This window comes from Natator depressus, chromosome 10, assembly GCF_965152275.1.
Source record: "Natator depressus isolate rNatDep1 chromosome 10, rNatDep2.hap1, whole genome shotgun sequence".
Taxonomy (NCBI): Eukaryota; Metazoa; Chordata; order Testudines; family Cheloniidae; genus Natator; species Natator depressus.
The window spans coordinates 32290773-32303788 of NC_134243.1; the positions used below are offsets into that span (position 1 = coordinate 32290773).

General features: G+C 59.4%; 1 protein-coding gene across 4 annotated transcripts; it reads left to right on the top strand.

Moving 5' to 3' along the window:
* Positions 1-2774: 2774 nt before the first annotated feature.
* Positions 2775-11843, top strand: LOC141994442 (forkhead box protein J1-B-like). Of its 4 annotated transcripts, XM_074964666.1 has the most exons (4): positions 2775-2905; positions 4593-4717; positions 5613-6157; positions 8817-11843. In XM_074964666.1, the coding sequence occupies exons 3-4, from the start codon at positions 5642-5644 to the stop codon at positions 9588-9590; spliced, it is 1290 nt and encodes a 429-aa protein (XP_074820767.1). In that variant the 5' UTR covers positions 2775-2905; positions 4593-4717; positions 5613-5641; the 3' UTR covers positions 9591-11843. The 4 variants fall into 4 exon arrangements, with proteins under 4 accessions (XP_074820767.1, XP_074820766.1, XP_074820768.1 ...); XM_074964665.1 differs by lacking the exon at positions 4593-4717; XM_074964667.1 differs by lacking the exons at positions 2775-2905; positions 4593-4717 and adding an exon at positions 3044-3103.
* The last annotated feature ends 1173 nt before the right edge of the window (positions 11844-13016 follow it).

Consider the following 13016-nt stretch of genomic DNA (forward strand, 5'->3'; position numbering starts at 1 on the left):
AGACTTCAACTGTCACAACTGCTGTGCAGGTTCTTCTAGCAACTCTCATGCCCAGAGTCAGAGCCTTGGATCAACAACCCCTCTGCTTCCCATAGTGCTGAGAGGAATGAGTGACCTATGCACCACAGGTATTTCAGAGTTGGGCCGACACACTCACCAGGAATTGACCCTTCCTCTCCTACCACAGTCCGGCAGGTATCCCTAGACCAGCACAGCCTGCGTTGTGCCCTGAGTGTCTGGATTTCTGAACACTGTTTGAAATCACACACTGGAAACACCTTTATTTTCACAAGCTCTTTTCGAGGCTGGGCCCCACAGCCTGTTTCTTGCAGAAAGGAATTGGTTACCTAACACTCAGCCTGCCTGGATGCAGGTAGTAGATTCTGCCGGGATCTCTCTGGGGCCGTGGCTCTTTGCCTCTCACTCAGACCTTGACCTTATTCAGCCCAAAAATCCCATAGTGTAATCTGACCTTGGCCCCCCATAGCCAGGACATTCAGTGATGTTTACTGACCTGTATGCCAGGGGAGGGGGTGGTCCGTTAACGAGTGACAGCAATAAGAGCAGTGTGGTGGCACATGGGTGAGGGGTCATGTACCCCTCTGGAGGCCCATGTGCATTGGATGAGTTTGTGGCTGCAGAAGGGTCCCCAGGATGCTGTGGCAGAGCTTTGGTTGGGGGGGCCCCAGTGTTGGTCACCTGTAGGTCCAGTGGCTACTGGTAACCTTGGCAGTCTACACAGGCCAAGAGTCAAACAGGGTGGGGCAGGGGGGTGCTGCCAGCTAACACCCAAAACCTTTCAATCACCAGCATATTCCAGCCCAGCATGATCCCTGTCCCTGCATCTCACAAGCCCTTCAGCATACCTGGCCACGTCTGTGTCAGTGCTGCAGAGCATGAGGTGGATTCCCATCCCATGAGCTCCCCGCACATCCTGGACAGCCAACAACACCTAGTCACAACTTCCCTGGGCTAGGTCAGAACTGGCGACCTGGCGATGGGTCCCTAGCCCAGGCCCCCTTCCTGCCTCCCTCTCCCCAGCCCTTGCTGGCTGTTGGTGGCTCCCAGAGTCCAGCTCTGGTGGCCAAAGCTCAACATCTGGCCTCCCCTTTGAGGCCTTGGGGTAGGGAGAGAGGGGAATATTGAGGTTGAAGTGACTAGGACTAGAGTCCAGGGGAGAGTGAATGTGTTGGACATTGGGACCAGCCCCAGGAGCTGCTCCAATAAGTTTGGGTCAAATAAAAGATGCTCAGGCAGAGTCCTGCTGCCAGGCAGAGGTACACTCCTGTCTAGCCCTACTCTGCCCCAGGGCCAAGGCTCACCAGGGAGTGGGTGCAAATAGGAGACTCCAAACACAGTGTGACTTGTGGGGAGCCAGCAGTGCGTGTATGTTCGTGCATTGAGGTCCCTGCCCGTGCCTCTTGAGGCAGTTTGATTTCTTTCCTTCCAAGAGACCCCCTCTGCCCTTCCCTGCTCCCCCGCTCTCTGGCCTCTGACTAGCTAGGGCCGGGGCTGTTTAGTTTATCAGACTGATGAGGGGAAGTGCTGAAGCAGGGGCTAAGGTGTCCAAACTTTGCAGCCCCGAAGACCATGCTGGGACCTGTAGCATCCAAGAACTGGACCATGTGCTCTGATAGGGAGGGAAATGCTGTAGCTGGTGTTTAAAATGGGCTAAGAAAAGTCTGGGGTCTGTCATTGTTCATGGAAGGTTAGAGCAGGGGACTGGGAGCCAGGACTCCTGGGTTCCATTCCAGCTCTGTCCTGAACTTGCTGTGTGACCTTGGGCAAGTAACTTTCCCTCTGAGGCTATGCCTCAGTCTCCCTATCTATGGTGTGTAGATAATTCCCCCCTTTCGAAGTATGGGCTTTGTCTGTGGATGGAACATGGTAAAGGTGCCACATTTAAATACAGTGACACTGTCCTTTGCCAGCAGGCAGCTCACCTGGGATGCAACACATTTGGAATAGGATATACACCCTCTGTCATCCCCCATGCTTGGAGCTGTGCCTGTGGTCTCCATGGCCCCTGCTCTGGCCAGTATGGGATGGTGCATGCTGGGATTTGCAGGCTCTGTGAGCTGCAATATGCATTGCAGCTGGCATTGCTCTATAGACCTTTCTGGGTCTCCTCTGAAGGGCTGATTTTCAGAGGTCCTGAGGCTTTGGAAGCTGCAGGTGGCTGAACGTCTCTTATCCCCCAGCTCTCACACCACTTCTTCGCCCTCCCACACAAGCCGGACTCATCCTTGCCACTGGCCAAGGACCTATGTGGAAGACGCTTTCCCCTCTTCCTTAGTTTCACAGGCGGCCAGCTCTGGAGATTTCAGCATGGGCCTCCCAACAATTGGTGTTTTTCTTAAAGTCTGGGTTCCTGGAGTCAGGTGATGATGTGAGACTCAGCTTGCATTTTAAAATCCATTCCTAGCCCTGGTGGTTGCGGAGAAAAGCTGGAAAACGTGACCCCCCAAAGGCTCAGAGACCAGGAGACCAACGGGGAGAAGCTAGATTTAGGATTTCTGAAAATCTCCTGAGGTTTAAGTCAATCTCATGGTCTGGAGGCCCACCTTGTGCTCTTGCTCCCGGCCCCTCAACTCAAGGCACTTTTCTTTGTCCAGCATGAGAATTTATAGAGGCTCCCTAAGTGCTGAGCGGGCTGGGAGCCTCCCTCCGGGCCTCATTGGCCAGAAGGCACAAGGGACTCCACACGCCAGCAGCCAATGAGACACCCAGGATCGGTTTAAAGCCGCCCCCCCCGCCCTACAAAAGGCGATACGGGCGCCCCCAGCATCTCCCTGCCAGGCCAGCCGGGCGGGTGGGGCGGTAGCAGGGGGCGCGGAGTGTCTCTCTACCGGTCCAGACAGGTGCCCCTGGGGCCGCCACCCCCAGCCCGCACCTCTCGGCAAAGGTAAGAGCTCCGCTGTCCCTGGCAAGCGCCCGCCCGCCCCGTTCCGGGGCTAGCCCCTGCAGCTCGACACGGGGTTTGGCAAGTTTGAGGAAGAGACGTCCCCTTTGATACCCCCCCCCCCCCGCCCCGCTCGGGCGCTGCTCCAAGAGGCTGCTGATCCCAGCACCCAGGCTGCGAGGCACGCCACGAGCGCATCCGGTGGGTCCGGGCAGACGTGCGGGCATCGGGTTTGGATCTGGATCTCGTCTGAACGTGGCTCCTTTCCTGATCTGCCCCCAAAGGAAAAGCGGGGTGGGGAGAGCAGGTCCCGGACGGGGTTGGCCTCGCAAAGCGGGCTCTGTCTGGAGGCCCCAGGAGCTGGAGCTGTGGGTCCGATCGGATCCGCACGCATCCGTGCCTCTAGCCTGGTTGCATAACCAGCGTCGTGTTCATTTTGTGGGTGGGGGCAGAGGGGGTGTCTCAGACCTTAGGGGGCTGTGACGGCCTTCATCCCCTGCCGGGGGATGGGACGGGAAGGTTGCCTTCGGCTGAGAGTCTGGGGCTTGGCCGGGATCTCCTGTGTTCCAGTTCCAGTCCCAGCTCTGCGTGGCCTGGAGACACTAGCTCCGTGCCTCGGTTTCCCTGTCTGTAACAGGCTAAGCTTGACGTTGCCCTGCCTCCCAGGTGGCAGTAACCGGCCTCTCAGGAAGCCTGGTGTGGGTCCAACTGTGTCAGGCATAGAGTAGAACAGCCCCTCTTGTAGATGCCCCAGGTTGGCTCTGCCTGGCTGCCCTGAGGTTTGCTGAGGAGCCCAGGAGCCACTGAGTGAGAGGGGACTTTCTGAGCTGCCCCATCCTGCCACCACTTGGGCCCTCCTGGCAGCTAGCAATGGGTCTGGCTCTCCAGGCTCTCTGCCACGCATGTTGCTGCTGGTCCATTCTCAAGCTGCTAGCGCCTGGGGCCACCCCGAGCCGCCCTCCCCGGTGGCATTGTGTTCCCCATCGGCTGTGCAGTGCCCCCGGTCTGTCGGCGCACGACCTTAATGAGCGTCATTGTGTGGCCACCTGCGGTAACAGGAGAACTCCTACCTGGAGGCCGCCTCAGCACTTTTGTTTTCCACACTGCACGTCCCAGGTGAGCAGGGCAGAGCCAGGTGCCAGTGTAACTCATCTCGCCGCAGGTGGCAACTGCTTGGCCTTTGTCTCCCTGCTGGCTGCACAGCTCCGTCCCGCGCCTGGGGAGCAGGGGACTCAAAGCCTGGGCACTGCCCTCGCTCAGTGCAAAAGGGGACTCTGCATTTGAGGGTGCATTTTCCAAGGGTGAGAACCAGCTGATTCCTTGCCCTTCTCCTTGGCGCTCCCTGAGCAGGTCCCTGTGCTTCCTCAGTTTCCCGTGTGTAAATGCAGATGGTAACACAGGGTTGGAAGGTGCTTTGAGGTCCCTGCTGGAAGGTGTCAAAGATATGCCTGTTCTATTGTGCTGGAGCCTCCTCCAGCAAGGTCTGACTGAGGTCTTCCCGGAGACCTAGTAATGAGCTGGGGGTGGGGGGTTCAGGGCCAGACTGTATTTACATGAACACAGCCACTCTGTCGAGGTGCAAGCAGACAGAGCTGTGTTGCCCAAGTTATCAGTTCTGGCTGGCACTGGGGTACAAATCACTTTAATGCTGAATACAGGGCTCATGAAATGTTATCCTTTATTGTACCAGTGAAGGGCACCAGGACTGCGTAGCCAGGCCTGATTGAGGTGGGGCTCACCCTCAACTGAACTGAACTCGCTAAGCAGGGGGTTTGGATGCCCTCTGCCAGCAGAGGTGGGGAGGAGTTTGTGCCGGTAGGTGTTGACTCTGCCTAAGGGTTACAGGCACCATCTGACCTGCCCCACTCCACTGTTTAAACACAGAACTGATCAGCTCTAGCTGTTCACTTAAAATGAAAGATTCCCAGTGGAGCTTGAATTTCATGCTAATCAGGTCTTAGTGTTGACCGGGTGGTTTCTGCAGAAGGCTGTCCAGCCTGCAGCAGTGAGGTTCCCTCACTGAGAGCTGAAATCACTGAGTACCAGGGGAGAGGCCAGGGGCAGCAGATGAATACAACAGCAGGGAAGACGTTGCTTGAGGTTTCTTTCTGTGAACGCTGGGTCTCTGCTGACCAAGGACAGCAGCTGTGAGTGGGGTGTGGTGGACGGGGTGGCGTGTTACAGGGACATTTGTTGGTTGGACTTGCACACCGCCAGTTGAGAAGCGGAGGCCAAGGGGACTGCATGTACTCCGGGACGGGAGTTTTGCTCATGGGCAGACATGTTCGAATCACGGTTGTGGTGGTTCCCCTTTGATTACATTTTCTCCGCTACGCACAGACTCTACTTGCGAGTGGGGTGCTGTTGCCTCTTAGAGGCACCAGGGGAGGGGAGTGTTTAGTTTTCCCTGATTACTGGGTGGGGTCTTGAGCCAGTTCTGTGTTGCATTGTTAAGAGGGACCCCTGGATGTTGAAAACCTGGCCTTGGTTGCTGCCAACTCCACCTGGCAGAAGGGCTACACTCCCAGGGAAAGATCCACATCCCCAGCAGCTCCTGGAAACCCCAGCCCTAGCTGTCCACTCCCTGCAGCCTGGGTCTCTCCTCCCTCCACCCACAGATGTCCTCCCCTGCGGTGCGTCTCACAAAGAGCTGTGCAGGGCATGGGAGAGGGCTGGCCTATGGCTGACGTGCCTCTGTTCTGCCCCGCAGTGGGAGTGGAGGGAGTCTATCCACGGAGGATGCCCATCCTCGCCTCGCCTGACATCGCTGCCCGGTTCAAGGAGAAGTGGCTGCTGCTGCACCCTGAGGACCGGGACAATGTGGGTGGGGCCGTGACCTTGGACGACAGCCTCACCAGCCTGCAGTGGCTCCAAGACTTTTCTATCGTCACCGCTGATCCGGAGAGACCACCTGTCCCCAGCCACCCTCTCCACCAGCCTCCCCAGCAGCTCTTCCAAGGGTCTGAGGCCCCGGCCAGCCCACCAGCAGGAGACACTGCAGCCAAGGGGATGCCCCTGCGCCTCGGCAAACCCACCTCCACAGCCACCTCCCCTAGCACCAGCTACCTTCCCGGCCTCGGCGCGGCAGTGATTGATTACAAGAGCAACCCTGGGGTGAAGCCCCCTTACTCCTACGCCACCCTCATCTGCATGGCTCTGCAGGCCAGCAAGCAGGCCAAGGTCACCTTGTCAGCCATCTACAGCTGGATCATGGAGAACTTCTGCTACTACCGGCATGCTGAGCCCAGCTGGCAGGTGAGTCGGTGGCTTGAATAATTAACAGCCCTGTTGAGGCGATGGACAATGGAGGCCTCCGTCTGTCACCAGGAGGACCGGGGCTCCACAGGTGGATAAATGAGCTGCGGCATTTGATTCCTTCTGCCTCGGTCACCCCCCATCGAGGCTGCATGTGCCGAGGGGTGGGGGTGGGGAGCGCAGGGCACTGTTTCTCTTTCTCTGTTGCTTCTTGGAAGACCCCAGCAAACACTGTGTTTAGCTGTGTGGCTGCTCCTCCAACAGGTGTCTTCTGGAGTGGGGAATACTGGAAAGGTGGCTTATCCACCCTTATTTCCCTGTGGCCTTTCACTCTACAGGTGGTAGAGAGGGTGTCTGCTTGGGACTGAAATGCAGCCACCTCTGGGGCAGGTCACGGCTGTGGGAGAGCTCCCAGCAAACCTACCGAGCAGTCTCCTTGCTCAGTGGGTCAGCTCTGCCCACTCGTCATGGTGGCCATGCAAATCGCTTCCCCACCTCCGCTGTGCGGAGAGGAGCTTGCTGGGATTTCAGAGGGATAAGTGAGAGGACTCGGGGGGAGGTGGGTCTCCAAGAGCCAGTGTCTCTGGGTTCATCAAAAGCCCCTCGCTATAAAGAGCAGGGGATGAACACACCGGGCTTGTTTGTCTAGACCCAGGGCTGCTAATGGGGCCACCTGAGCTCTGGCAGGGAAGGCTCTGGGCCAGGGGGGTCCCAGGAGGCATCGGCAGGTCTCTGACCGTGCTGACAAGTGAGCAAGAGGCAGATTCGACCCCAGGCGTGTTGTTCCTGCTCCTGGGAGCTGGACATGGACAGCGTAATGCTTCCGGGCAGCCCTGCACCCATGCTCACCGTGCTACCCGCCCCAAGTGTTTCAACACCATCGCTGCGGTCCCGAAGACTCGTGAGACTGGCTGAAAAAACCTGTGATTCTAACACAGGAAACAGTGGGTGTCTTTTCTCCTCGGGGTGTGGAAGCTGCTGGGAGGGCGGGGAGAAGCTGGAAAACATGGTCCCAACACGCATTCTTCTTAGACCAAGCTGAGGTCCCCATTAGCAACACACCAAGGCCACGTGCACCTGCTGGGCAGCGTCAGGGCAGGCTGAACTAAGCAGGGCTAATCCGCGGGGCTGCTGCCAGACCCCCTGGTGGCTGCAGCTTAATTCCAGCCCAGCCACCCCCAGCTCCAAGGGGGAGCCCAGCCCATGCAGCCACACGGCCTTCCCTGAACAGTCCTGACTCCACGCAGCCCCTTCCCTGGGCCTTCCTGCTGTGGGCAGCGGGTGCTGCTCTGCCCAGCTGGCTCTCTGGGGGCAGGGCAAAGACCCTCCAAAAGACACAGGACTAGTCCATGGTGTCTAAGCCCACACGGGCTCTTTGCTGGTCCCTGCCTTGCTGGGATGCCTGGGAGTGTCTCAGGAGAGGAGCTGGCGGGGTGGGTGTGTGTGTGTGGGGGGGGGGGGTGTGACACCTGCCCAGTATGTCCCAAAGAGCCCTTGCTGCCCAGATGGCACGTTCAGCCCAGCGCTGCCCCCACAGGCCGCACCTTACCTTGCTCGTGGTCTTCTTATAAGCCTTAGGCTCAGAAAGGTGCCAGGAGCAGCTCTGGGGAGGAGCATCTCCCTGGCCACAGCCCATACACCCTTTGCTCCTGAGCCCAGCTGCAGGGGAGAGGGGTCCAGCGTCTGTGGCCCATTCAGCTGGACAGGGCTGTGTGTGACATGGGTGGTTGGTTTCGGACCTGCCCGTGCTTTTTATAATGGCTGCTGCATAGTCCTGGGGGTGGGGGGTGGTTTGCTGCACCGGGAGCAAGGGCAGCCTCAAGTGGACAGGCTCTTCTCGGCACTTGGTCCAGAGCTGCTTGTCGGGGGGGCAGGGAAGGGCCCTGGATCTGTATCTGGAGGCTGAGGGATGGCCCTGACTGGTGGAGGATGCTTGAGCTCCAGCACAGCCTCTGCAGGGCTGCCCCCAGAGCAGAGGGGCTTCGTGTTAAGGACCCATTGAGATGCATGGGGCATTTTCCCATCTCCGAGAGCACCGGTGTCAGGCTCTCAGCAGACTCAGGCAGGTGCCCCGCATTGGTCGCCCTCCAGTCACATTTCTTCTCAGCCAGGAGGGCCAGAAAGGGACATTGTTAAGACTGAAAGTGGAGATTCTGCTCCGCACGTGACTGAGGCCTTCGCTGGGCCTGTAGTGCCTGAATTTCCTGGCCCCCAACCCCAAACGCTCACATGGTGAGTCACACATGTATGTTCCTCTGCGGGCCCCATCTGTACCATGGAGCCTGGATATTGGCAATGGGCAAAGCTGGCAACCCTGCAGGGCTATGGGGCCACCCCACGCACATTAGTGGGACATGGAGAGGTGAAGGGACTGGCTAGATTGGGTAAAGGGTGCGAATGGTTGGGACTGGGAGCCAGGAGGCCTGGTTCTGATCTGGTTTCCTTCCCAGGTAAGTCACTTAGGCACCTAAAGATCTTTGAGGATCTGGGCCTAACTCCTTGGTCCTTAAAGCCCAGTGCCTCGGTTTCCCCAGCTGTCCAATGGGGCGAATGCTATGCACTCTCTAGGTGCTGGGAGGACTCAGCACGTCCAGGTACTGCTGGCCCTGCCTTGCCACCGTGTCCTTCATGGGCCTGTTCCTCCTTCTCTTGGCTGCAGAACTCCATCCGGCACAACCTGTCCTTGAACAAATGCTTCCGGAAGGTGCCGCGGCAGAAAGACGAGCCGGGCAAGGGGGGCTTCTGGGAGATCGACCCGCAGTATGCCGATATGTTCGTCAACGGTGTGTTCAAGCGGAGACGGCCCCTGGCCGCGCCCTACAGCCCGCCACGGCAGCACCCCGCCGTGCCCGCCCCAGAGGCTGGGTGCAGCCTCTTGTCCCCCATTCCTCACCTGGGGGACAGGCAGCCAGGGCACACCCCTCACCAGGCTGCCCACGGCCCTCTGCACCAGCATGGCCAACGCTGCCCCTTGCTGGATGCCTCCAGCCCTCCGCCGAAGCGCGGCTGCCCAGCAACCAGAACTGCCCCGTCCCCTCTGCTGCCCTCTAGTGGCAGAGACGCAGAGGCCCTGCGGGGAGATTTCGACTGGGCCGATGCCTTTGACGACGTCTTCCGGGGAAACGGCAGCAATTTTGAGGACCTGGATATTAACGCAGCGCTCAGCTCGCTGGCCACAGAGATGGACCTTGCCGTGCAAGGCAACTACATACCCCCTGCTGGCAAGTGGGGCGCTCTGGCTACCAATCACCCCAGCCCAGGGGCTTCCCACTGGGAGGATTTCACCCCCTTTGCCGACACCCCCCAGCACCCCTGGGAGGAGGCGAGGGGGGAGGCACTCGGCAACCCCTGGGGCTTTGAGCAGGGTTTCAACTTCTGTGACAGCTTCCTCAGCGAGATGCAGCCCTGGGACAAAGTCGATGCCTTCATGTGATCCCCCTCTCTCCTCTGGGGCAGGGCCCCAGGCGCCCATGGGCTGCAGCGCCCAGCCCCCCAACTGATCGCTCTTCTCTGACTGCCCCTCACTCAGCTGAGCTGGATCCAGGCCCTGGCAGGTTGCCAAGGTGCAACCGTTCCCCTGCAGGGGGCACTGGGCCCCTGCCTGTCTCCTACCCCCTGGCGTGAAGGCAGGCCGAGTCCCGCCTGCTCTCCCAAGTGCTCTATGGGCAAGGCCCTGTCTCTGCTGTCCCCGAATGCCAGCACCTGCGGCTTCCCGAGCCCTCGTGCAGGGGTCGCATGGGGAGTCGTCCCCCCACTCCCACCCCAGCAAGCTGTAATGCCCCAGAGCGGCAACTGGGCCGTGCAGTGACCATTGCAGGGCAGGCCGGATCCTGGCCCTAAGCCGCAGGAGGCTCTGTGCCCCATTGCAGTCCCCAGGTTGCAGGGGGGGCCAAGGTGGCAGCAGCTGTGGGGCAGGACCATGGGGGAGGCGCCTGAGGAAGCTGTAGGGGAAGAGAAGGGGTGGGCAGGAGGCTCGCAGGGCACTGCCATGAATGGCGTCGTGCCCGAAACACACCAGGATGGCCCAGGACAGGAGGGAAGAGCTGGCACCAGAGTTGCGTAGCCTGCCCCAACAACACCGCTGTGGGTGACCTGCTTCTTGGGCTGGGAGGGGCCTCTGCTGGGATCGCCCCAGCCTGGGAGGGAGGAGGGAGCAGCTGTGCCATGGCATGAGCCCCACTGCCAGGACCTGGGTATTTGGCAAGTGGCCTGGAGACCCAACCGCTCCTCCTGCTGGGAGCTGCTGATGCCCAGCCAGGGAGGGGGGTGAGCTGGCAGTGAAATTCCCTCCTGCACTCGCCCGTTGCAGTAGCTGAGCCTGGAGCTGCAGGTCTGCCAGGCAAACCAAAGGAGCCTCCCCCGGCTGCATGGCTCCAAGCCAGTGCTGGCCACTTTCTACCCCTGAGGGAAGCAACTGGCTCTGCAGCAGGGCCCTAGCCAGCTTCACTGCTTCTAGGCCTCATCTGGGCTGGCTGCTAGGCATGGCAGCCTCCCCTCCCCCTCAGGGTGAAGATGGCAGAGGTCACCCTGCCTCAGGAGTGGGCAGTGCTACCCTTTGGAGCAGGGAGCCAGCGAGAGGCAGAGGCAAATGGGCCAGCTGGGTCCTGTTCCCGCTTCTGCCATTATCCTGCACTGTGAGCTTGGGGAAGTGCCGCTTGGTGCCTCAGTTTCCCCACCTGTGAAATGAGGAAAATGATGAGCCGGGGGTTGAGCAATGAGCACCCCCCAGCACACTGGAAAGTTTGTGCCTGTAGCTCCAGCCCCGGAGTCCTATACAAGGAGCCGCATATGAACTTCTGAAGAGCCGCACATGGCTCTGGAGCCGCAGGTTGGCCACCCCTTGGTTAACTGACCCTAACCTTTAGCCCCCAGCCCCGTGGGCCAGCCAGCCAGAGCAGTCCCAGCCGCAGAGGCCCCAGCCCCTCTCCCCTTTATTGGTTAACCCTTTAAATGATCTAATTGTAATAGTTTAAATGGTTAACTTTTAAAATGGATATTTACATCCCTAATTAAGAGGGAACAGAGGCAGGGTGTGAGAGTGAGAAAATGTGTGTGTGGCTGTGAGTCCCCTACAGCCATTCAACGGGCAGCCCAGCTTTGCCAGGCCAGGCCGCAGGCGTTCTTGGAGATTTCACAGAAAACAAAGCACAAAATCTCAATGGATCTATGGACGCTTCTCAAACCTGTGCCCGGCGGAGCCGTGCCTGGGCACCCAGACGGCAAAGGAGCCGGGCTGAAGCACATCCTTGCAGCCTTTGGCCTGAAATCCCTGGGCTTGCGATGGCCCTGCAACTTGACTGAATTTGTAAACACGCACATGCACATTCATGTGTGTCAGGAGAGTCCGACTGAATGTTTCCCACTTCCACCCACGTCCTCCCATCCCCCGCCCTGCCTGGGCCGTGGTCACAGTGACGACTAACCCTGCACCAGTGCTCAGTGCACCTGCGCCGAAGCGGCATTGACCGGGCAGCCCCTGTTCCCTGGATGATGCGCTGCTGACAATGTGTTCTTTGCCTGCTGGCGTGTGAGCGTGCAGCGAACGGGCCTGCTGACCTGGCACGGCGCTGAAGCTCCTGGGAGAAGCCACATGCTGAAGTCTCTGACTTGTGCAGCTTTTTGTGTTTAATTCCCTTGGGTTTTTGTTTGTTGTTTTTATTGTAAAAGACAAAAAGAATAAAAATAGACCCCTCCTACAGCGTAGCGTTCAGTTCCAGCGTTCACGGCCCATTGCATGGGCTGGGATCATGCCCAGCTGCCCCCCAGCACACAGTGGCACGGCTCCTAATGCCAGGCTGAGAACACACCAGCCCATCGGTGTGCCAGGCAGTTCTTACCCCTGACGGAGGGGCGGGGGGGGGTGGCAGGGCAGCCGAGGTGAGCGAGCCCCGTATGGCGAGCAGGGCTGATGCCAGCTGGGCCAGCTAATATGGGCATTGCTGCATCCAGGGGTGCAAACCTCCAGTGCAGGGTTCCCTGGTCCAGATGTGAATGCGCCAGGGGCCTCTGTGTCCCAAGGCTGCCAGGCCTCACCCTGCTTTGCTGCCCAGATGGTTAATCTGGTGCTCAGCACCTCCAGGCAGGTGGAGTCCAGCCCCTCTGCCCCTCCCACCTCATGGAGAGCTTCAGGTCATTCCCCCTTCACTGCTCCCCAGCCCCACCTCCCTCTCTGAGACTCACCCCCCCCCCGACCAGCCAGAGCCCTGGCACTGCCACACCTTGCCCAAAGCAGGCTTAGCCAGGTGGCTGCTGACCCCCATGATCCTCCACTCCCACCCTATTCTGTGTGCTGAGCACTAGGCTGGACCCTTTAAGCAGAGCTGAACGGCTGCCTCCCATGCAGTGGCATGGAAAGGCAGGGGCCTCCTTGGGGTCTGGCCCTTTTATCCATCTCAGCTCACCCCGCAGGCTGAGGGACACCACACAGAGAGACTGCCCCTGGGCTGCGGGAGATGGCGCCACTGCTCTGAGTGTCACACTGAAATTTGGCTGGGGCTGTCCTCTGCCCAGCTGGCACTGCCCTTGGAGCTGCAGTCGCACCCATGCCCGCTGCGTGCTCTGCCAGTCTCCCCCAGCCTGGCAGCAATGCCATGGGAATCAGGACAGAGGCAAAACTCCATTTTGTCCCCGCCCCTGCCCACTCCCTATGGTACTGTTCAGCCTAACCAGTTTAGCCAACAGCTCACTGACCCCATAAACCAAAGCCAAAGCGCCTTGCAGCCCAGGCCCCTTGACCCTGCATAGCCCCAGCGGGCACGGCCTTTTGAAGCCGGGAGCTGTAAATTGACGCAGGAGGATGAATGGCATGAGCCGGAACTGGCTCCGAGTCCCTCCCAGGGCAGCTAGCGGGATCCCCAAG